The sequence below is a fragment of the Pseudorasbora parva genome, chromosome 4 (assembly GCF_024679245.1).
Source record: "Pseudorasbora parva isolate DD20220531a chromosome 4, ASM2467924v1, whole genome shotgun sequence".
Classification (NCBI taxonomy): domain Eukaryota; kingdom Metazoa; phylum Chordata; class Actinopteri; order Cypriniformes; family Gobionidae; genus Pseudorasbora; species Pseudorasbora parva.
This window is the reverse complement of record NC_090175.1, coordinates 12011268-12037131: the sequence shown is the minus strand read 5'-3', so window position 1 is coordinate 12037131 and position 25864 is coordinate 12011268. Positions and strand designations below refer to the sequence as shown.

General features: G+C 37.7%; 1 protein-coding gene across 4 annotated transcripts in view; it reads left to right on the top strand.

Annotated features, from left to right (window-relative positions):
- Positions 1-25864, top strand: part of mast1a (microtubule associated serine/threonine kinase 1a) — a 105867-nt gene that overhangs the window by 41352 nt on the left and 38651 nt on the right. For 3 of the 4 annotated variants that reach the window (XM_067440917.1, XM_067440916.1, XM_067440919.1), the window contains 3 exons: positions 20939-21027; positions 21126-21201; positions 24088-24160. In XM_067440917.1, the coding sequence (XP_067297018.1) occupies positions 20939-21027; positions 21126-21201; positions 24088-24160 (238 nt within the window). Of the gene's footprint in view, positions 1-1852; positions 1967-20938; positions 21028-21125; positions 21202-24087; positions 24161-25864 lie in introns of those variants that run through there. The other variant, XM_067440918.1, reaches the window with a different exon arrangement.

The window sequence follows — 25864 nt, the reverse complement described above, 5'->3', positions numbered from 1 at the left end:
TTTCAAATCTTACCGACACCAAACGGAAGTGTAAATTATGTTAAAAGAAAGTATATTCTGCTAATCATCCGACTGCACAGAGATATTGACCAGTGCTGATAATCTCAAAATTGTGCATCATCAACATTTTTAAAGCTACACTGTGTGATATTTTCCCCCATCTAGCGGTGTAAAGGTATGTGACCATCCAGTGAATAATAGTTTCTGTTCTTCTCAATTCTGATTTCGTTTTAACTCCTACGGTGGCCGATTTAGTCCAAGATAAACATGGCTTCCAGTTTGACCTCGTTCATGACTGCCATCGAGTGTTAAAACGCGAAAGCCGAAGCTTGAATTTTTGGGTATGTCCCTCTTTGGCTAATGTACTTTCAAGATGGAGGGGCAGCATGGCGACCGGCATTCGAACCCCTCACCCGTATGTATTTTCAACGGCATATTATAAACTTACCAGAATACTTTATTACTTGAAAGAAGTAAATATACATTAATGAGCACATATATTTTTGAAAGAACTAAGTGTACGTTTTTAGCTAAGAATAAACTAAAATAGTTACACAGCGTAGCTTTAATCAGCCTCTCTAACACTAATTATATTGGTCATCAACTACTTTGTTCTTTATTATATTTTTGGTAGCTGAAATCTCAAATCGATTAAGCACTAGTTTAAAACTGTTATTGAATATATGTATGCATCTAAACTCCTGGTAAATTGTGCATATGCACATATACGCACATGCTTTTGGTTGTGTTGGCATGAGCACATGAGCAGCTAGTAATATGTGTGTTTATGTTTTGTTCATATGCTGTTGCGGCCACTGTGAGTGTGTCTGTTTGTGTGGTGTTGTGTGTGACGGAAGAGATTAAAGTGGCTTTGAACATGCGTGTGTGTGTTCACAGTGTGCCTTAATAACAGACTCTCTCTCTCTCTCTCTCTCTCTCTCTCTGTCTCTCTCTCTCTCTCTCTCTCTCTCTCTCTCCATCTCTGTCTGTTCCCCATGGAGCTCCATTCTGTCTGCACTGATGCTGTTGAGCTCAGATTAGTCACATTCTGCTGTGTGTGTGTGAGAGTGTTAATGTGTGTGAGAGAGAGCGAGAGAGGGCTTATGAATAGTTAAAGTTCAATTATTTTGTTCTGCATTGCAAAAAGATTAATTTCCTTGATATTACAGCAGTAGTTCACCCAAAAATCCCCATTGAACCTCATGTGTAGTTATTCATGTTTATAAGATTTGCTCAGTGAGATTTTCTTTGAACCGTTATGACGTTTAAGAGGTTTAACTGTGTAAATGTATCTTTCTGTATCATATTTCATCATTAATGGCCATTCAAATGTGGCCATGTTCTGATTAAATTAATGTATAGCATACTCACTTTTTATAGAGATATATAAATCCAAAGTATCAGAATTTTCATAATTTTTTACAAGATGTTTTAGCTGTTTTGTTTATATATATATATATATATATATATATATATATATATATATATATATATATTCATTTTGTTTATTTTGTATTTAATTTTTTATGATTTAATTTTATGTTTTCTTTTGTTTCTAATGTCATGTTATTTTATGTTAGAAAGTGTGAAATGGGCTTTTTGATGGGATTTGTCATGGATGAACAGGTGAAATGTATTTTCCTGTTGCGTTTGATATCACCTCATCTTGGATAGTCATGAGTAAAGCGCTTGGGATTGTGCATGAAATGAAATTTAGCTACACACATTTTTTGCTTGCATGCTTGTGTTTAGATTATGTCTCAGGAAAGTGTGTGTTTTGATATTTTGTCGCCGTCTCTCTGAGTTAATGCTTTCTGTTCCTCTGTCATTTGGGATAGGTTGCTCTGAGCCTCAAATGCTTTTATGGAAGAACACAGACGGAGAGGGAATATGAATGAGAGGGAGAGACAGGAAGTGTAGAGCCTGAGGATATGTCTTGGCCTATATTTGAGAACGCTGGAGTGGGGTAACTGAGTTCCTCTCTAAAACAAGTGCTCTTGCGTTCTCTCTCGCTTCATCCTTCACTTCACTTATATGCACTTCACAAATATTTATATTTAAAGCTGTGCATTAAATGATTTTAATGTGGAACCACTCAAATCGGCCATTCAAATCGTTTAAAGCACAGCTAGCTGTGGATTATCCCGCTTAAACCAGCACTGACAAGTTTAAGCTGTTATTAATGATTGCGGCGTGATATTTGATGGGAAGGTCAGTTATGTCTAATTAGATCCAGCATCCTGCCAGCTTTGAGTCAGACACAGAGGTCAAGTAGCGAGACCCAGTAAAAGACTTTTGTCCACTGTAGTGGAAATTATATTTTATTGGGTTTCTGTGACATCACACACGTCACAGTTTTAAGTCAGGATGTCCTGTAAAGAGCACATTCATGGCTTTGCACAGATACCAAATGTTTGGAGGTTTCACCAGGACAACAACAACTTCTTGGTCTTTAAAAATGGCTGACTTTGTAATTAAAATTTAAATCTGATTTATTTTTCAAATTGTTTGTTATAAATCAAAATCTCAGGAAAATGTTATGGGGTTTCTAATCAAAATATGACTTTTTGTTACAAAACAGGGTATTTATTTCATAAATGTCCACTGTAAAGGACACCAGGACTTAAATCATGTTTATCAGGCATTTTGGAGACACAACAAATGAATAGCGAAAGAAATTACACATAAATATTCCTATGAAATATTACATATATTATGAAAATGTTGCCAACTAATACTCTTATTATTACACAACTTTTTATTATTATTACATGTTAGATGCAGTGTACTGATAAATTGTATTGAATTGGAAAATCCAAGTATGGCCATTTTACCCACATATTGCATTGATATACAAGTAAAATTGTATATCAATGCATTATAGTTATATCTTTTATGACATAGTTCACAATCATCTTTAAACAAAGTTTGTTTAAAAAAAATCCTGAAACTTAAAATATGATTAAAAATAAATCCCATTGTTTTTGCCTATACATGCAATTTCCTGTCATTACATTTGTTTAACAACTGAGTCCTGGTGTCAACTATAGAGGACATATCATAACATATGAATAAAATATAATTTTTCACACAAAAAAAAATTGTCCATTTGTTTCTTATGCTCTAAACAATGTAATGACGTGGAAAAAGAGTTTTTTCTGGGTCCCAGTAGGATATATGAAGCTTTGTGACAGCTGAGCCATTAGTAAAAGGAGTATATTAATATAATTATTTTGTCTATTCCTTGCCCTTCTCAGTAACGTTTTCTCTGTGTGTAACGGTTGAGTCTTCTGTAAAAATGAAAATGATAAACAATACCAAAACTCTCCTATGGCAGAAGCACTGTCTGAGATGATTCAGAGTTCTCTTGAGATCACAAAACATTGATGTATCATTCTGCACACGATTCCTCACTGCCTGAAATTACACACCTCTGTGACTTCACAGCATTCGGGAGCAAATGCAGATCTCAGGAAATGAAAGCACAGCAGGAGGAATGAAAGGATGGTGTGCGGGCGGATGAATGGAGGAATACAGGTTGCTTGTGACGTAATCTTGTTTGTTGGCAACAGTGACTTTCAGTTAATCTGTCAGATTATAGTCTGAGTCGATGTTGATCCTGTGATGTGGGAGAGTTCAGGAATCAGACTAGACAGCTGGGGACACGGGTAATCCAGAACATTCATTCATAAAGATATTCCCAGTGTGACCGCGGCTGATCTGATTTCTATGGAAGCTTGTTTCCACCATATAATAAAAAATATTAAGGTAATTGGGACTATTTTAACCCACAATTATTTTTTCCTCCCAATTCGCACTTTATAACTCACAATTCCCAATTTCTAACTCCTAATTCCCATTTTATAATTTACAATTCCCAGTTTATAACTCACAATTCTGTTAATAACTCACAAATCCCTGTTTATAACTCACAATTCCCAATTTCTAACTTCTAATTCCCAGTTTATATCTCGCGATTCCCAGTTTATAACACGCAATTCTTACAATTCCCAGTTTATAGCTCAAAATTCTTAGTTTATAACCTACAATTCCCAGTTTATAGCTCACAATTCAGTTAATAACTCATAATTCCCAGTTTATAACTCACAAATCCCAGTTTATAACTCACAAATCCCAGTTTATTACTCACAATTCCCAGTTAATAACTCACAATTCCCAGTTAATAACTCACAATTATGTTTATAACTAACAATTCCCAGTTTATAACTCGCAATTCCCTGTTTATAACTCACAATTCCCAGTTAATAACTCACAATTCCCATTTTATAACTCACAATTCCCAGTTTACTACTCACAATTCCCAGTTTATTACTCACAATTCCCAGTTAATAACTCACAATTCTGTTAATAACTCACAATTGTGTTTATAACTCACAATTCCCAGTTTATAACTCGCAATTCCCTGTTTATAACTCACAATTCTGTTAATAACTAACAAATCCCAGTTTATAACTTGCAATTCCAAATTTATAATTCACAATTCCCAGTTTATAATTCACAATTCCCATTTTATTACTCACAATTCCCGGTTTATTACTCACAATTCCCATTTTATTACTCACAATTCCCGGTTTATTACTCACAACTCCCAGTTTATAACTCATAATTCCCAATTTATAACTCATAATTCCCAGTTTATAACTCACAATTCTGTTAATAACTCACAATTTTGTTTATAACTCACAATTCCCAATTTCTAACTTCTAATTCCCAGTTTATAACTCGCGATTCCCAGTTTATAACACGCAATTCTTACAATTCCCAGTTTATAGCTCAAAATTCAGTTAATAACTCATAATTCCCAGTTTATAACTCACAAATCCCAGTTTATAACTCACAAATCCCAGTTTATTACTCACAATTCCCAGTTAATAACTCACAATTCTGTTAATAACTCACAATTGTGTTTATAACTAACAATTCCCAGTTTATTACTCACAATTCCCAGTTAATAACTCACAATTCCCATTTTATAACTCACAATTCCCAGTTTACTACTCACAATTCCCAGTTTATTACTCACAATTCCCAGTTAATAACTCACAATTCTGTTAATAACTCACAATTGTGTTTATAACTCACAATTCCCAGTTTATAACTCGCAATTCCCTGTTTATAACTCACAATTCTGTTAATAACTAACAAATCCCAGTTTATAACTTGCAATTCCAAATTTATAATTCACAATTCCCAGTTTATTACTCACAATTCCCAGTTTATAATTCACAATTCCCATTTTATTACTCACAATTCCCGGTTTATTACTCACAATTCCCATTTTATTACTCACAATTCCCGGTTTATTACTCACAACTCCCAGTTTATAACTCATAATTCCCAGTTTATAACTCATAATTCCCAGTTTATAACTCACAATTCTGTTAATAACTCACAATTTTGTTTATAACTCACAATTGTATCTCACGATTCTGACTTTTTTCTCGCAATTCTCATTTTGTTTTGTTTTTGGTGGTCTCGCAGCATTAGGGGCGACTATATTTCAATTAAGTCCGTGCAGAGAAATCCCGGGAATTAAGCTAACTTCTTTTAAATTTTGTCCATAAATTGAATCTAGCTGATAGTTGTTCGATAATAAATGCAGCCCACATGCTGAATTGAATGAATCGTATTACCTAAATCCCCGTGAAGCAGACTGCAGCACTGCTCAATACTCCAATACTGTTTGGGATGAAAGTTTTATGTGAACCTGACAGTTGGCTGAGGTTTAAAGATGCCTACTTTAGCCTTTAGAAGATCACAGCATTTTATATGAAAGCAAACCCTCTCCTGGAGATTTCACTGACTGATCAAACACACTTGACTTGAGTTTCAGAGTTCACTTGCACATTACCGGCTGGTCTTCAAACGCTCTCATGACTCACTGGCCAGTGCACTGAACTCTGTGGAGAGAAGTGTCAGGTACCCCGGTTGTTAACACGGTGCTGAAAGAGTCAACTTTAACCCCATTCTGCTGATCTTTCCAAGTATTACATTTATTATAGATAATGTAAAATATTTTTTACTTTTTTTGTTTTACTGTATTTGATTTTGAAATGCTATGTTTAATGTATTTTTATTTTATTTTATTTAGACTAATTGAATGGACTTTATTTTATTTTTTTGCAAATCTCTAATTTGAATGCAAGGATATCTTTTCTTCTCTGCAGTGTCATCCAGCTGAGAATGAAAAAAAGAAATTCCCAGTTTATAATTTGCAATTCTGACTTTTTTTCTTGTAATTCATAGTTTATAACTCATAATTCCCAGTTTATAACTCCCAATTCTAACTTTTTTTTCTTGTAATTTCTAGTTTATAACTCATAATTCCCAGTTTATAACTCACAATTCTGACTCTTTTTTTTCTTGTAATTCCTAGTTTATAACTTGCAGTTCTGACTTTTTTCTCATAATTCCCAGTTCATAACTCACAAATCCTTTTATAACTCACAATTCCTTTAATAACTTACAATTTCCAGTTTATGTTTCACAATGTTATTTTATTTTATTCTGACTACTTAAATGGACTTTTTAAAAACTGCAAATCTCTCATTTGAATGCAGGGATATCTTTTCCTTTCTGCAATGTCATCCAGCTGAGAGCAAAAAAAGATACCAGATACTGTAGCTGGAGGACATTGGAGATTAATTTGAAGTCTGAGTCTAACATTAGAAACAGGGCCGTATTTAGACTTTTAATGAATTGTCGGGACACTGGGACCCACCTTGTAAAACCAGGACATCCATTCACTCTGTTTAACAGTCTTTTTTGTCCTCCTTTCCCTCCGTCTGCCATGAGCAGAGACAGGAGTGAAGGTCCTCTGAGCTTTGCTCTCTCACACTGCCATCAGAGTCTATATTTATCCCATTCACCTCCTCTCAGAGTATCCTCTGAGCCTCTCCTTCACCTATTCATCTTCACACTCGTCTATTCTTCACCTTTTGCCTTTTCTTCTCTTTCTTGAAACTGTGTGCAAACAAGTATCTGCTCTATTACCAACATCCCTTTGCCTAGCTTGAAAGCCTGTCATTGTTTTTGTGACACTAGGGGTGTTGAAGATACACACAGCCTTGTGAGGAGAGCAGCACACCCGCACCTAAACACAGCATATGTTAGTGACCAGTCATGCTGCTCTTTACAGCAGGAGCAACAGATGAGATATCAGAGAGGGAGCTCTAGAGACACATGAAGATGAGGAAACTAACAGGTGCGCCATAAGGATGATAAAGTAGTCTGCTTTAAGTGCCTGATAGCATTAGTAAATTGACTGCTGCTCCGCAAGCAAGTGTTGTGTGTGTTGCAGTCGGGGTGTAATCCCTGTGCTGTATGTTGTTAAACAGGTCATTCCCTGCGCTGTATGTTGGGTTTATTAGTTGTTAGTCTTTTTAACAGTGTAAGTGCAATCCCATAAAAGCACAGACGGGAAAGGAAAGTTCTGCATGTGATCTACTGACGACATGCAAATTAAAGACAGACACAGCCGGATCATTTCTAGCCTGGATGCCAGCCGAACTCAGCCCCGCCCACAACATTTGAGATCGGGCGGTTCGGTCTGGACTTGATCCATAGAGGAGTAATTATACCTGACCAGAAACTGTTCGGACCAATGAAATCATCAGGGCGGGCTTTAGACGATAATGGACAGATGATGAACAGTAACTTAATCATGCACGTCATCAAAGGCGCTTAAGTTGAATTTGTTCAAAATCTAATCCTAAACGGAGAGCTTGTTTGTATCTGCATTCACCGTCACTATTTCTCTCAGAAATGATGATCATGTTGGTAAGTACTCAGTGAATCCGTAAATTCTTCCGGGGTTTTCCAGAAAAAAAAATGGCATTTGGGGGGTAAAATTTGTGTTATGTTGGCATGGTTGCATGCAAAAATTCTCATTCCTGGGTCTATATATCACATAATTGAGGTCGCTTCAACCCGCGCACATGGAAAACAACCCGCGGGAAAAAACGCTGACTTGGCAACACAGAGCAGTTGAGCTCTGTTGACATTTGACAACTAACGCTTAGGGGTGGGCGATATAGCATCAAAATTATATCACGATATTTCAAGAATATTTGCGATAACGATATTTATGACGATATAGAAAAAAAAATTATGGAACAAAGTTTTATTGATTATTGCAGCTGGTAGGCAGCAGCATTTATTAGTGCAAACAAAATTAACGGCATTGTTTATCCTTTTCCAATGAGCTAATGTCATTGATGAGAGAATATTTAATTCAAAGTGTAAATCTACTTTCATAAGGTATAAGTTACTAGTGTTTTCAATGGAAATCTTAAAATAAAATAAAATAAAAAACCTTTATATATATATATATATATATATATATATATATATATATATATATATATATATATATATATATATATATATATATAATAGCAGAGGTAATTCCAAGTTAGCTAAAATAATGTTCTGTATTAATGAGCTGTTTTCATTATGAAGAGTGCCACACACACACACACACACACACACACACACGCACACGTCACTCACATACAGAGATCGCGCTGCAGATTCAGGAGCACGGAAACTAGTTATCAACGCCGCCCCGCGACTTTTAGAAACAAAATAGCTGGCATACCCCTAGCGTCGCTCCATTGCTCTGATTGGTTGTAGCTCTATCCAATTGAGGTCTTTCCTGGTTCGGTTGAAACGCCCCATAATCACAGCCCAATGGAGCAGTTTCAGACTCATATTCTGACTAGAACTGAGTATGACCACGTCAGGCTAGATCATTTCAATAATGACCAACACAATCTACCAAGAGCAGCGCAAATTAGCCTCTGGTTTAAGACGTGCTTTTTTGGGACAGTAAATAATAAGCGCAAATCTAAGTAGATCACCTTAAATGATTAATTTAAATACTCTCCTCTCATAAATTTTGCATCTGGAAGGGAAACTCTTACAAATGCATGTGCAATAAAGTCATCCACAAAAATAGCCCCGTCCACGCCTTTTCAGCGCTAATTTTTGCCAAAAAACGCCAAATATGTGTTTGCCCTGATGCAACCTGTTAGTATATCTGGCCCTATGTAGTCTAATATTAGATTGAGGTTGTATGGGAGTTTCTCTGTGTCCTTTGAGAGTGTAAGCAGGTGTTAATTGGGGAGCTGGCTGGGTCATTCTCCATGGCAACCACTGAATTAACCCTCTCACCTTACGATGACAGACTTTATTCAGCAGGAAAATGAACTGGGTATTTAACAAACAACACAAACTCAAGGATTCACACCACATGTGTTTGTGTTTGCTCACCAAGGCTGCATTAATGTGATCAACAGTACAGTAAAAAGAACAATTTAAAAATTATATAGCCGCAAGCAGCCATTAAGAGGCCAAGCACAGAGAAGGCACGACAAGTCATGACTGCATGTCTGGGAGCATCAGACCAACTGTAAGAATGAGCAATTAAAGCATATTAAGATGATTTAATGCAAAATGCCTGAAAAAACGAATATAGACACTAACAATATGATTTAGTGTATTATAACTTTCAACTAATTGGTGGAGCTGTTACAATACGGTCATTTTGGCATCATGCCTCAACATTGTTGCAAACGCTATATAAAAACTGTTTTATCTATTGACACGAACCCATAACTTTTTGTCGGTTATTAGATTTTGGTGAAAATCAGACAAATGGTCTAGGAGGAGTTTGAAAAGGTTTTTTTTTTTTAAAGAAAATCAAAATGGCGGACAGGAAGTTTGGCCGGCTGTGGCAAAATTAGTATTTTCTCGGCATGACCCATAGAATCTGTTAAGATACAATATCTTTTAAAATACAGTTTCATTACAATAGGCTAATATAATCAAAAGTTATTAGCATTTTTGGAAAGTCATCATAACTTTTGACTTACATTTTTTGAGTAGCTTCAGGACATGGTGCCAGAGACACATATACCAAGTTTCATAATGGTATGCCAATGCGTTAGTAAAATATAGCATATTACAACAAAATGCAAAATGGCCGACAACCAAAATGGCCGATATGAAAAATTGGGTATCGTTCAACTCGACATGCTCCACCGAATCTAATGAGACCAGTGAAGGGGGAGAGTGATGGCGCGTCGTCCATCTTTTTTTACAGTCTATGGTCAGAATACACTAATGCATTACGGAGATATAGCCTTTTTGTTCATTATGGCGGGCACTTTGTTGAATTTGTTTGCGTGTTATTAGAGAATGGTTGGATTAATGAACTTTGAGTCGGCATGGTCCGAAGATGATCTGGTTGTAAATGAGAATAAGCCCTGTACGGTCCTCCATGCTTTGTTAACATCTAGCTACCACAATTCCTCTCGCTCAGGCAGTTTGGCGTGACTTTGCCTGGAGCGTTACAAAGTCACGAGTCAGGGTTTGATGTCGTAACGAGGCTCAAAAATCTGCCTGGAACGCAGCATAACTTCAGCCTGCATTCTTGTGAATAGACAGTCTCCAGTATTGTTCAATTATCAACCTTTGTAGAATGTTACAGTAAACCTCATGATTTATAATTATTTCTATACTTTAAGCCCAAGTAGGTTGGAAAAACTTAGTAGGTCTCTTCAGGTGTTTTAAGTTTCACACAAAGAATATGTCATTTGTGACACCGTGGAATGAATTAGGTTATGGACAATTGTTTTCGCTGTTTTTACGTGCTCAAATCAACTTATTTTGACTCATTTTGACAAAGTTCCTATATCTGACATGGTCAGTTATGGCATCGGTTCCCAACAGGGGGGTCCCGGCCCACAAGGGGGCCTCAGCGAGTTCTGCGGGGGGTCGCATCATATTTTTTTAAACTGTTGAGCGGTGAGCATTAAGGAGAACGATCGATCACATTACATTAGCTAATTGTATCCATGATCCCGTGGCTGACCAAAAAATGGACAAATTTGTAATTCGTCCTCCACAAAAACGACCGAGTTCCACTGATTCGCCTACAACAGCTGATGGTAATGACCCAGGTGAGGAAGCTCCCATCAATGTGGGTCGCAGCAGCAGTGCTAGCAATACTGGAAACTCGAAATGCAGAAAATACCAAGATAGTTACCTAAACTATGGTTTTATTTTTTTTTCTCGTAGCAAAGAGTCCCTGCCCCAGCCACAGTGCATTATCTGCGCCAAAGTCCTTGCTAACAAATGCATGAGGCCGTCTAAACTAATAAGAGATTTGCAGACAACTCATCCGCAATACCGCGACAAGCCCAGGGCATTTGAGCGCAAGGCAAAAGAATTGACACACTCCCAAAATGAGATGAGGGAAGTCACATCTACTGACAAGAAACTTTTAAAAATATCGTATAGGGTAGACCGAGTACAGTTGGTACACTTTTTGCTTTTTCAGTTACCACACCAAAACTGAGGTCTGAAAATATGTGTTTTTTTCATTCGACATTTCCTTTACTTGTCTACTAAAATATTAATAATTCTTAACATCCATAAGTAGGTCATATTTGCCACAATTAGCTTATAAACACAATAAGCTTTTTCGTTCCAACTGTACCCATGTTGGGTACAGTTGGAACAGTACCCGAGTACAGTTGAGACACCCATCCGTAATGCTGTAAAACTGCCAAACCAATTCATTGAATTTGTAAAATACCTTTAAAATGAGAATTCAATTTTTTTTTAAATTTCCATTCAGTATTTTATTTGATTATTTATCAATAATAAATTGCCATTTGCCATTGGCAGATTATTTTGCTTATTTTAAGCAAAAACTATAGGAAAAAAAATAATTAAATCCCAAAACAAGACTGATTTTTACTAGTCTAGTAAATACTTCTTACTTTATTTTTTATTATTTTTTTATTTTTTATGTTTGGACTTGAAATAAGACAAAAATACTATAAGAAAATAATTTCATCGTGCAACTAAAATGCATGTGCTACAATAGGATTCTAGTGCGGGGTACAATTGATACACTGCGTCTCAACTGTACCCCGCTGACCACCTTGGACATTTCTCCATATTTTACGACTGCCTTACATGACACACAGTCATGCAATGTGCCAGTTTTTAGAGCACAGATTAAGGTTTAAGAAAATGTAAGTTAACTTTAAAAGTCGTGCAAGGATGAGAAGCTATTCAATGTGGAAGAGCTGTGGTGAAATGAAAAATTGACCTTAGAAAAAAAACGTTCACCGATATCTTCGGACTGGAGAAGCGCACAGACTTCAAATTTTCCACGATTGAAGAGGACGCTAATACGCATGTGCGAAGCAAATATCACAGACCAGACTTGTTGAGCACGCAAGTTATTTGAGGTGTCTCAAATGTACCCCTGTACCAACTGTACTCGGTCTACCAAGTACAGTAGACTGCAATTTTTACAGTTGCTGAAAAAATTGCCAAAGCAAAGAAAGGGCACACAATTGCAGAAACTTTGATTTTGCCATGCGCAACAGAGATTGTCAAGGAATTATTTGGAGAGGAAAAGTCAAAACAGTTGGCCAAGACACCATTATCAAATAATACGGTCAAACGTCGCATCGCAACAACAACAGCTTTCTGTGCGACTTCGTGATAATTACTTTGCATTTCAAATAGACGAGTCTACCGACGTGTCAAAAATGGCACAACTCATTGCATACGTTCGTTATGAATGGGAAAAAGAGATAAAAGAAGATTTTTTGTTTTGTAAAGAGCTCCATACTACAACGACGGCAAACGACATTTTTGAAACTTTGGATAATTTCATAAAATCAAATGAGATTAACTGGAGCGACTGCATTGGGATCTATACTGATGGAGCTGCCGTGATGACTGGCAGGCAGTCCGGGGTAGTTCAGCAGTTTCTTACACGCTAGCGTGAACTGATATTTTTGTTGTTGCATTTCAAATAAGGCCAATTTATAGTCTATTCCTAGGCTTACATTTTTAAATTACATTGCTGCAACCTTACAAGAGCTATAATATCATTAAATATGAAGGGGGGCCCTAAAATATTTTCTTGGGAAAAAGGGGGTCTCAGACAAAAAAAGGTTGGGAACCACTGAGTTATGGGACTTTAAAGATAATAATGAGTGTTACTGTGTAACTTTTTGGTCCAGTCGTAACTATTGTATTTGCTGAGTATAAGGTTGTAATTCATCCTAATACATCTTGTGTTATAATAAGCCAAATCCTGTTTTAAAAAGTGATTTTTAAGTCATTTTACCATGCTGTTGTAGTGTTTCATTGTTTATACAGTTGCAGCTTGTTGATCTCTTGTGTTTCAAACCCAATGCAATGGCAGACTTTGCATCTCCAGCTTTATTATTTTTCATTGTCAGATTCTTTGATGTGCAGCTTTAGCGGTTCTCCTTGAAACCATGAAATGTGTACTTTCCTCCAGGCAAATAACGTGAAAATGTTTTCTCTTTTGTTTCGACATCCCTGGGAAATGATTTAAAAGCTTTAAGATGAACTTTTCCTGATGAATTGAACATCAGAAGCCAACAGTGATTCCTCCCGATGGCCTGGCAGAGGCCGTATAAAGGATAAATCAGATGTTTTCTCTGCTATTGAAGCGATTCGCTTCGCAAACACTGGCAAAAGTCTGTTTATAGAGAAGCGGCGGGGGGAGTTAATGAAAGAGCGTTTGCTAAATGGGTCAGCGCTGCTGAATGCCAGTGTTATTGTGGCAGTCGTATGTGTTTGTGCTTTATTTTTGGAGCTGTATAATGCGAGCCGTGATTGGCAGCATCAGAAGAGCATCAGATGCTAGTGTTCTCCACGGGTGGCCGCGTGTGTGTGTCGCCTCCCTGTCAGACGCGTTTTTGATTTATTGCCCTCTTTGGATAGCGCTAAGATCCAGCGTAGATCAAGCATATGCACTCAGACATGCATATTGCCTCTCTCGCCTATTCTATTACCTCAGACTCTGTGGATATAACATCCGTCTGTCAGTCGAGCTTTGTGTTTCCGCGATATGAACACATCCTGTCTATAAGAAACTTCCTGTCTCCAGCTACAGTATATGAAAGAGATACCGCACCATATCCATCCAGACCTCCATCCTTCTCTTTTACAGACAAATATTTACTTTCTGCTATTCTTCTGCTGGAGATTGTTATCAGTGCTCGTTTTTTTATTGAAATAAAACGAATAAAAATATAAACATTAGAAGAAAATTAGAAATGTGGTCTTGTCGACTAATTGTTCATTCAAATAATATAAAAAATAATATGAAATTCAATTGGTGAAATTAACATTTACTAAGATTAATAAATGATTTCGAAGCACTTTTCATTGTTAGTTTCTGTAGTTTCAAATTTTAACAAAATTCAAACCTTATTGTAGCGTTACCAAAATAAAAATGACATATATCAAATTATCTAAAACAAAAACTTAATGTTTAAACATCTTGTTTTAAGGTGCTTTTCTCCCAAACCTTGCTTTTTATACAGATCAATTATGAATTCACAATTACCATCCCAATTTTTCTCTCTCTCTCTCTCTCTCTCTCTCTCTCTCTCTCTCTCTCTCTCTCTCTCTCTCTCTCTCTCTCTCTTTCTGTGATTCTTGATGATTATGTCTAGATGATCTCACTCGTATTGGTCAGCGTGTATATGAACTTTTCAGGAATATTTCCGTTGGTATCAATCTATTAAAAACTCAGTGAGAGAGAGGGAGTCAATGACAAGAATGACAAGAAAGAGACAGAAATGTAGAAAAAGAGATTTGGGGAATTTTACACACTTTACACACAATTTATACACATTTGGAAAAATCATAATATTTGAAATGATTAAAACATTAAAAAGCAGGAAGATAAAAAAACACTTTAAAATCAATTTAAAGAATATATAATATACAACTGTAAAAGTAGTCATCATTTACCTTTTTATAAATTAATGAATATATTATAATAAATATAAGGAAAAAAACTCATAGCATCAAATAATTCAAATTCAATTTAAGAAAAAAAAAAAAAAAATATATATATATATATATATATATATATATATATATATATATATATATATATATATACAGTATTGTTCAAAATAATAGCAGTACAATGTGACTAACCAGAATAATCAAGGTTTTTAGTATATTTTTTATTGCTACGTGGCAAACAAGTTACCAGCAGGTTCAGTAGATTGTCAGAAAACAAACAAGACCCAGTATTCATGATATGCACGCTCTTAAGCCTGTGCAATTGGGCAATTAGTTGAAAGGGGTGTGTTCAAAAAAATAGCAGTGTCTACCTTTGACTGTACAAACTCAAAACTATTTTGTACAAACATTTTTTTTTTCTGGGATTTAGCAATCCTGTGAATCACTAAACTAATATTTAGTTGTATGACCACAGTTTTTTAAAACTGCTTGACATCTGTGTGGCATGGAGTCAACCAACTTGTGGCACCTCTTAGCTGTTATTCCACTCCATGATTCTTTAACAACAGTACTTACAGGTAACTCCAGACTGTCTTTGATCATCCTGGAGGTGATCATTGGCTGAGCCTTTGCCATTCTGGTTATTCTTCTATCCATTTTGATGGTTGTCTTCCGTTTTCTTCTACGTCTCTCTGGTTTTGCTCTCCATTTTAAGGCATTGGAGATCATTTTAGCTGAACAGCCTATCATTTTTTGCACCTCTTTATAGGTTTTCCCCTCTCTAATCAACTTTTTAATCAAAGTACGCTGTTCTTCTGAACAATGTCTTGAACGACCCATTTTCCTCAGCTTTCAAATGCATGTTCAACAAGTGTTGGCTTCATCCTTAAATAGGGGCCACCTGATTCACACCTGTTTCTTCACAAAATTGATGACCTCAGTGATTGAATGCCACACTGCTATTTTTTTGAACACACCCCTTTCAACTAATTCAACTAATTGCCCAATTGCACAGCCTTAAGAGCGTGCATATCATGAATGCTGGGTCTCATTTGTTTTCTGAGAATCTACTGAACCTACTGGTAACTTGTTTGCCACGTAGCAATAAAAAATATACGAAAAACCTTGATTATTCTGGGTTAGTCACATTGTACTGCTATTATTTTGAACAATACTGTATATACAGACCCTGACAAAAGTCTTGTCGCTTGTGTACAAATTGACCTAAAGTGCCACTGAAATATATTTCTAATCAAGATATTTTTACAAGAAATGGCTCATTTTAATCCCACCAGCTTTTGTGATAATGTTTCAGTGAAAAACTAAACTTTCAAAAAGTATTCTAATATTCACAGCTTGGTAAAGCCCAAGCTCAATTTTTGCAAAGACATAAGTGTTGTCACCTTGTCATATGAGCTTCTCCTGTGACTAATAATGGATCAATTAGGTCTCAAGTGTGTATAAAAAGAACCCCAGTACGCTAGACCTTCACATCAACTGCAACTAGACCTCTGCAAACATGCCTAAGATTCACCCTGAGACTAAAGTTTTGATTATCAAGAGGCTGAAGACCAGATCCACTGCTGATGTGGCAGACACCTTCAATGTGTCTCAGCGTCAAGTATAGAGGATAAAAAAAAGATTTGAAGAGACTGGAGACGTTTTTGACAAGCCCAGGTCAGGCAGACCCCGCAAGACAACTGCTCGAGAGGACCGTTTGTTGGCTCGAAAATCCAAGGCCAGCCCATTTCCACTGCAGCAGAGCTCCACGAGACCTGGTCACCTGAAGTCCCTGTGTCAACCAGAACAGTTTGTCGGATTCTGTCTCGAAATGGCCTCCATGGTCGAATCAGTGCCCAGAAGCCAGCACTAAACAAAAGACAATTGAAAAACCGTGTGGCATTTGCCAAGGCCCACAGCCTGCTAAAAGGATGGAAGCTGGAAAAGTGTCAGAAGGTGGATTTTTCAGATGAATCTTCTGTTGAATTACACCACAGTCGCCGCAAATATTGCAGGATACCTACTGGAGCCAGAATGGATCCGAGATTTACCCAGAAAACAGTGAAGTTTGGTGGCGGAAAAATCATGGTCTGGGGTTACATCCAGTATGGGGGTGTGCGAGAGATCTGCAGGGTGGAAGGCAACATCAATAGTCTAAAATACCAAGAAATCTTAACTACCTCTTATATTCCCAACCATAAAAGAGGCCAAATTCTGCAGCAGGACGGTGCTCCATCGCATACTTCCATCTCCATATCAAAGTTCCTCAAGGCGAAGAAGATCAAGATGCTCCAGGATTGGCCAGCCCAGTCACCAGACATGAACATCATTGAGCATATGTGGGGTAGGATGAAAGAGGACGCATGGAAGACGAAACCAAAGAATATTGATGAACTCTGGGAGGCATGCAAGACTGCTTTCTTAGATATTCCTGATGACTTCATCAATCAATTGTCTGAATCCTTGCCAAACCGCATGGATGTAGTCCTTCAAGCTCATGGAAGTCATACAAGATATTACATTTGGATCTCACAGCACCACAACTTAATTTGCTGACATATTTTTGTATTTGCAGTAAATTTGTTCCATTTCTGTATAGGCGACAAAACTTTTGTCTTGCCAAAATTTGACCTTTCTGTCTTGATTAAATGATAAAATATTTTTGCTGTGAAAATTATTTATTTCAGTGCATTAAACATCATTTGGGAGGGTTTTAGCTTTCATGTGAGCTATTTCTAACACCAATTAATTAATTAAAAGTCAGGTTAATATCAGGTATTTCTAGAAAATAGATAAGGCGACAAGACTTTTGTCAGGGACTGTATATATATATTTTTAAATAAAAACAATAAATAAAAATTATTTTATTATTAATAAAAAAAAGAAAAGCCTTATAACTTAACGTAAATTCTCTTAGTTTTTTCTTAATTCAATTCAAGTTATTAATTTATGCGGTTATTGTTTTTTTTCCAAATGTATAAAAATGAGTGTAAAAAAAATGCCGAAAGGATTTTTCCATCTTGTTGCCTCATTGTAGCTGTGAAAGTAATCTCTTCGTTTGATAGAGAGAGGTGAGAGTTTAAAAATAAAGTTTGGGGCCGTAGGCTGAAGATCATGAGTTTGATGAGTCTTCACACACTGCCATGTTTTTGTGATCTGTGATACTGTGAACCCGAGACGAAGAGAAGGAAGGTGGAGGACAGTTAGACGTTTATCTCCGCTGAAGAGCTCCTCTCTCTCTCTCTCTCTCTCTCTCTCTCTCTCTCTCTCTCTCTCTCTCTCTCTCTCTCTCTCTCTCTCTCCTCTCTCTCTCTCTCTCTCTCTCTCTCTCTCTCTCTCTCTCTCTCTCTCTCTCTCTCTCTCTCTCTCTGTCTCTGTATCTGTCTCACTCTCTAACACACACACACAGGGGGTTTGGAGGAAGAACATTACTTAGTACTTCCTGCAGTCTGATGCTAATGCGCTTCTGTTTAATATTTCACAATGAACGCACGCGGAGTAGCGTCTGTTCGGCTACAGTGGGGTTTCTTGTCACCGAGCATTAGACTCTTGATGAGACCGAAGCCAAGGAGAGAATCGTATTCAGTCTGACAACTCTTTGCATTATCATATACATATATTTAGAAAGTTCCACATCTATGCCTCATCCCCCGCCTCTTCCCATCACCTTGTGTCCTGTTTTCTTGAGATATTCTCCTTTTAAAGTGGATACTGAACGTGGGAATTAATTTTGTGAGAACTGACACTGATTTAGACTACTGTTTTCTTTTCTAAAGTTGCTGTTGTATATTGTGCTATTGAGTTATTACATACTGCAGATCAGTACAAGTAGCCACAGGATTATACTGTATTATGAAGGGAAAACAGCTAAATCTAGAGCACTTCTATAGAGACACTTCTTTACTGAGAGAAATGTAAATATAAGATGTTATATAAGCTTCAAACACAGTATGTGAGTGTGTGTTTCCGAGTTTAAAGCATTCTCCGCACAACTGTTGCAAAGTTATATGGAGCAGTAACAAGATCTCATGAATACTGATCAGACAGTCAAAACTTTAGTTTTATTTATATAATTTATTTCACAGTCAACTGTTAGTGGTATGATAACAAAGTGGAAGCAATTGGGAACCACAGTTTATCACTGACAACCGTATATGGACATTTAAAAGTTGTTGTTGCAGCCCTCAACTGATGTTGATGTTGACATGTTGTGTTTGGCCTGAAGCTCCGCCCTCCACCTATCGACCAATCACAAAGTCAGTAGTGTTTGGGCATATGGGTTGCCAGATCTGCTCTAGTTCCCACAGCTGCAGATCTACAAACGTTCCTGCTGATCCTGCAGCCAATCTGGCAACCTTGAGTCAGGGGGAGGGGGATACACCGCTCTACAGTCATTTAAAAGTGATTGCAGTTTTGGCCACAATCTTACATACACTTCCTATAAATGTTTCAGCATACCAAGACATTTTGGAACTATTTCATGCTCCCAACTTTGTGGGAACTGTTTGGACATGGCCCCTTCCTGTTCCAACATGACTGTGCACCAGCGCACAAAGCAAGGTTTGGTGTGGAGAAACTTGACTGGCCTGACCTCAACCTGATAGATCACCTTTGTGATGAATAAGAGCGGAGACTGAGAGCTTCAGGCCTTCTCGTCCAACATCAGTGCCTGACCTCACAAATGCACTTCTAGAAGAATGGGGAAAAAAAAGCTTGTGGAAAGCCTTTCCAGAAGAGTTGAAGCTGTTATAGCTGCAAAGGATGGGCCAACTCCATATTAAACCCTACAGATTAAGAATGGGAAACCGTTTGATATATATATATATATATATATATATATATATATATATATATATATATATATATATATATATATAAAGGGATCATATTCTTTAAGACATTTTTATTTGTTTCTTTTTAATTCTGGAGTTGACCTGGATCAGTTCTTGACAGGTTTCATGAGATTCACTGTCTTTTTGTATTTTTTAGTGTTTACTGCAACATACACACACACCACACACACACACACACACACACACACACACGCACACAAACGCAGATGAGAATCTATAAGATGACATGCAGCCTGAGGAACTACAAGAAACGGATGAAAGCAAAGCAAGAGAACAAGAGACAGAAAAGATGATCAGAAGGGAGGAGAGCAGTGGGATAAAATGGGGGATCACTCGAGATTTCAGTCAATGCTCGATGAAACACACACACACACACACACACACACACACACACACACACACACACATATCTAGATCAGGTGTGATGAGCAAGTTCTTTACACCATGCAAATCAACTTTCCGGTTATTGCATCATGTCATTAAATGCGGCTGTCATCTCCAGCTGTGTCTCAGGGAGCTTTATTGGATGTGATGGGGAAGTCTTAACCAGCCAATCGCAAGGCTGATCTGTCCTGTGGAGGCTGTCGGCATTGTTGCCGTGGCAGCATGCCATTTCACTTTCTCGTTTGTCCCTTGTGTTTGGCTTCGCTCGCTGTAACTTTATTCCTCAGTCTCAGCAGTTCTCTGAGGTCAGAAACTATGTTTTGAGATTATGTGTGCGTAAGTGCGTGCGTGTGTGCGTGTGTGTGTGTGTGTGTGGGCTTGGAATCCCTACGTTATGGGGTCAAAATGTCCCCACAAAGATGGCAATATCCGAAACCCTTGTCCTTGTGGGGACATTTTTAGGTCCCCATGAGGAAAACATCTTATAAATCACACAGAAGGAGTTTTTTGAGAAAGTAAAAATGCAGAATGTTTCCTGTGATGGGTAGGTTTAGGGGCAGTGTGTGTGTGTGTGTGTGTGCGTGCGTGTGTGTGTGTGTGTGTGTGTGTGTGTGCGTGCGTGCGCGTGCGTGTGTGTGTGTGTGTGTGTGTGTGTGTGTGCGTGCGTGCGTGCGTGCGTGCGTGCGTGCGTGCGTGTGTGTGTGAGTGTGTGAAAATACATTTATATAATTCTGTATAGACCTCAAGCATATAGATCTCAAGCATATCAGTGGCTATTTTCTTTAATATCTCCCTCTGAATGTGTGTGAATTCCCCTGGCGAGTGTCATGATCATGTGTTGTTGTTTTTTTCTCCAGCTGTCGCACCAGTAACCGGAAAAGTCTGATCTTGACCAGCACGTCGCCCACTCTTCCCCGGCCTCACTCTCCTCTACCGGGACACATAGGTGAGCGCTCATCTCTGATCGCATGAACTGGTATGTCCAAACCTTCAGTGTCTCTGCTTGTGTCGTTCTCATCCTCGCTGTCTCTGTCCATCTCACAGGAAGCAGTCCGCTGGACAGTCCTAGGACGTTCTCCCCCAGCGCACCGGCTCATTTCTCTTTCGCATCATCCAGAAGGTAAATAAATGAATAAAAAAACCATGAAGATGTTCTTCATTTGATCTCTCAGACCTTGTTCAGACAGCCTGCAAAAATCTGGTGTTTTTATGCATTTTTATAGGCATGTCCGTTTCATGTCCGGTTTAGTTTTTTGTCTCCTGATCCGTAGGGGTCTGCGATACCTGGAGAAAGCTATCTGCGCTTGTTCTCATTCATCTCAATGGCAGTTATCTGGCTGGAACATGCATGCACTCTCTGAAATCTCCCATCTTCATCTCATGGGCACTTATTTGCTGAATGGTGAATAGTGAACAAGTGAGCGATTTCCATGGTGAGATGTCAGGATGGACATCCCAGTTTTCCCACCTTTCTTTCCACACTGGCTGCCAGTCTCTCTCTTTCTGTCATGCGGATCGATGCCAACAGCTTACACTGACAACATCTTGACAAAAGATGATTTCATCAGTTGTGGACGGTCAGTCCTGCAGATCCGATCTGAAGAACACATCGAGGTTGTGTGTGTGGCATGAACAAAGCCTGACTGAAATGGCAGATTTCTCTGCATTTAGTCGATCTTGTTTTCACTGAAGTAGAGCTGTTCTCTTCAGCAACTATCTCAGGACTCAACATGCTCAACACCCAGAGCAATCTCAAAATCAATACAGACTTGATGTTGCTATTTTTTCCTTTTACATTTTGGAAAAGTGTAGGTATAGCGTGTATAGAATATATTTTTCCCCCAAAAAGAAATTAATTGCTGTGGCTTTTTGCATTTACATCACATCAATTCCCTATAGAAATAATAACTACATTTGACAAATAGATTTTCTGAATTCATTCATATTTTAATTTTTACTTTAATTTCTATCTATCACCTATCCATCCATCCATACATACATACATCTATCATCCATCATTCATCCATCCATCAACCCATCTATCAATCTATTCTCTCTTGTCATGAAAATAGTCTTCAATGTTGACATGGTATTAAGAAGTTTGTTTATTTAAAATGTTATTGATTTTCACTTTATTTGTTTATTTTATTATATTATTCATTTTAGCTTTATTAATTCATCATCTATCTATCCATCCATCCATAATCTACCATCCATCCAGCCACCATCCATCCATTCTCTCTTGTCATGAAAATAATTTAAACTTTATTTATTTTAGCTTTGTTTGTTCGTTCATTCGTTGTTCGTTCTTTCGTTTGTTCGTTAGTCCATTCATTCATTCATTCTTACAATAGCCTTTGCTGTTGACATGGTATTAAGAAGTTTATTTAAATTTTTACTTTAATTTCTATCTATCACCTATCCATCCGTACACACATACATACATCTATCATCCATCCATCATTCATTCATCCATCCATCAACCAACCCATCTATCTTGTCATGAAAATAGTCTTCAATGTTGACATGGTATTAAGAAGTTTGTTTATTTAAAATGTTATTAATTTTAACTTTATTTGTTTATTTTATTTTATTATTTATTTTAGCTTTATTAATTCATCATCTATCATCCATCCATCATCTATCTATCTATCCATCCATCCATAATCTACCATCCATCCACTATCCATCCATCCATCATCTATCTATCCATCCATCCATAATCTACCATCCAGCCATCCATTCTGTCTTGTCATGAAAATAATTTTAACTTTATTTATTTTAGCTTCGTTTGTTCATTCGTTGTTCGTTAGTTCGTTCATTCATTCATTCATTCATTCATTCATTCATTCATTCATTCATTCATTCATTCATTCATTCCAGAAACCTTAGATAACCTTCAATGCTGACATGGCATTAAGAAGTTTATTTATTTTAACAGTTATTTATTTGTTTCTTTATTTATCCTTGTCATGAAAAAAGCCTTCAATGTTGACATGGCATTATTAAGCAATGCTCTGCTGCTAACCTGCTACCACTACTAGCACAACAAATTGCCATTGAAACATTAAGATAAACAGATTTTTTTATGTAAGTATTGTTTTTATTAGGAGTGCATTTACATGGACAAATTGTAGTAAAAAAAAATGTCCACTATGTATGATATTTTATTAGATCCGATTTCTTTTTTGAAGCTGTTGAGTTAGGTCAGAGATGTTCTTCATTGTGAAGATCAAGCCTGTTTGTGAGCAGCAGGCAGGAGACACACACTTATCTCAGCATCATTCCTCAGCGAATGACAGCCCGTCACACAGACGTTTGTCTGAAAGACGAGTGCGAAGGAGAGATTGAGGGACGAGAGACAGACGATTGATCCGTGCGTTCTTTCCTGTCTGATGCGAGGGCTAATATTGGATTTTGCCAATATAAATCTCACGCAGAGCGATGGTTGCACAGCGTGTATCATCAATCCTGGCCAAAGCACAGAGCTTCTGCTCACAGCAAACACAGGAACATGAAATATAGTGGCTGAAAAAGCCGACACAGCCCAGCCCAGTGTTCATCAAATTAAAAGTTTGCTATGGCCGTTTAAAAATATGTCTGATAGGTTCGTCGGTTCGGTTCAGCCCTTCTGATATGCTCTTTTCATGCTTTCATTATGTGGAACCGTTGGTTCTGCGCACACTGGTTCTGATCTCTTCTAATATTGTAGGATGACAGTTTTAATGACCCCACTGGGAACATTGCCCGGCCCCGAAATATGCTCTAAACAGTGTAGACGGGATGGTTGCCTAGCAACCACACAAGAATGCCGCCACATGAAATGGACTTATAAACTCTGCCCACAAAGCACTGTGATAACTGGGTCACATTTAATGTTTTACACAAGATATATCAAACGCAAGCAAGCTTAAAGGCTGCTCTGTAAACACAAACTATGGTTACTTTGTAAAGTCTGGTATATGTTGGTAAGGATGACGAAGCTTGACTCTGTCTCTCTCCGCAGGGCTGATGGCAGACGCTGGTCTCTGGCCTCTCTTCCCTCCTCTGGATATGGGACCAACACACCCAGCTCAACGGTACATGAAAAAACAATCCATAGAGACTGCTGCTGCATTTATATTTTTGACCTGATAGTCACTTAAAATGTGCTGTAAATTACAGTAAATTACAATACTACCATCGCTACTTTAATGTATGTAGATATATATGAAATAGAAAGTCAAAACAGGATGAATCAAGAAAAGGTTAGAAAGAATCATAATGAGAAATTAAATGGGAAAACATAAAAGAAAAATAGTGCATTGTCTAGATCTAATGCAATATTTCTAAATGTTTTAATTTATAAAGTGACATCTGGTGATATTTACGGTAATTGAATTTGAATTATATCTATATTCATTAATTTATGATAGTTATTTCGAATGGGATTTCATTACAGCAACTTGCCATCTTTTTCTGTGATCAAATATGGGTTACAGAAACATTGAAAAAAATGCCTGAAAATAATGAGCTCGACCTCACATTACCCTCATGAATATTGATATCTGAGTAAAATTACATTTGCATATACAGTGTGTTCAAAAGGGTGAAGCCACTAGTAAAAATGCTTCTGTTTTACATTACATGTATAATATTATTAAAATGAAATAAATGAAATATTAAAATAATATATTATTAAAATATTAAAATGAATATTTATTTATAATTAATTAAAATTATTTAAAAAACAATATTGCATTAACGATATATATTATATATGACCACTGACCGGTGAAGTGAATAGCACTGATTATCTCTTCATCACGGCACCTGTTAGTGGGTGGGATATATTAGGCAGCAAGTGAACATTGTCCTCAAAGTTGAGGTGTTAGAAGCAGGAAAAATGGCCAAGCGTAAGGAAACCAACCTCCAAGACTGGGGTGTTCTCAGTCTGCAGTGGTCAGTGTCTATCAAAAGTGCTCCAAGAGGAACAGAGGAGAACCGGCCACAGGGTCATGGGCGCCCAAGGCTCAATGATGCTCGTGAGGAGGGAAGGCTGGCTCATGTGGTCGGATCAAACAGGCGAGCTACCGTAGCTCAAATTGCTCAAGAAGTTAATGCTGGTTCTCATAGAAAGGTGTCAGAATACACAGAGCATCGCAGTTTGTTGCATATGGGGCTTCATAGCCTCTGACCCCGCCGAAAGCTCCAACATTGGCATGTGAGCATCAGAACTGGACCACAGAGCAATAAAAGAAGAAGGTGGCTTGGTCTGAAGAATCACATTTTCTTTTACAACACGTGGATGGTCGGGTGCGTGAGTGCCGCTTACGTGGGGAACACATGGCCCCAGGATGCACAATGGGAAGAAGGCAATCCGGCGGAGGCAGTGTGATGCTTTGGGCAATCACACTGTTTGGGAAACCTTGGGTCCTGCCATTCATGCGGATGTTATTTTGACACGTACCACCTTAGCATTGTTGCAGACTGTAACAAGTTCGATAGGGTAAGGAAGGAAGAGGACACGGGGGTCGGCAGGACTGTTGATGCTTTTTATTTTCAAACTCAATCTCAACGTGCACACTTCAGTGTGTGTCTGTTTTCTCATATGCTCAGTCTCAGTTTCACTTCCGGGTCACGCACTTCCGGGTTCCGGATAACTCAGGGTCTCGCATCAACAGTCCGACTCTCTCTCTTTCTGGTCTCCGGTTCCGCTGGTGATTTATCCCGTCTCCGCGCTCATTACTAGAACAAGAGACAGGTGTTATTAATCTGCGTCCAACCCACTCACTTACCGCTCG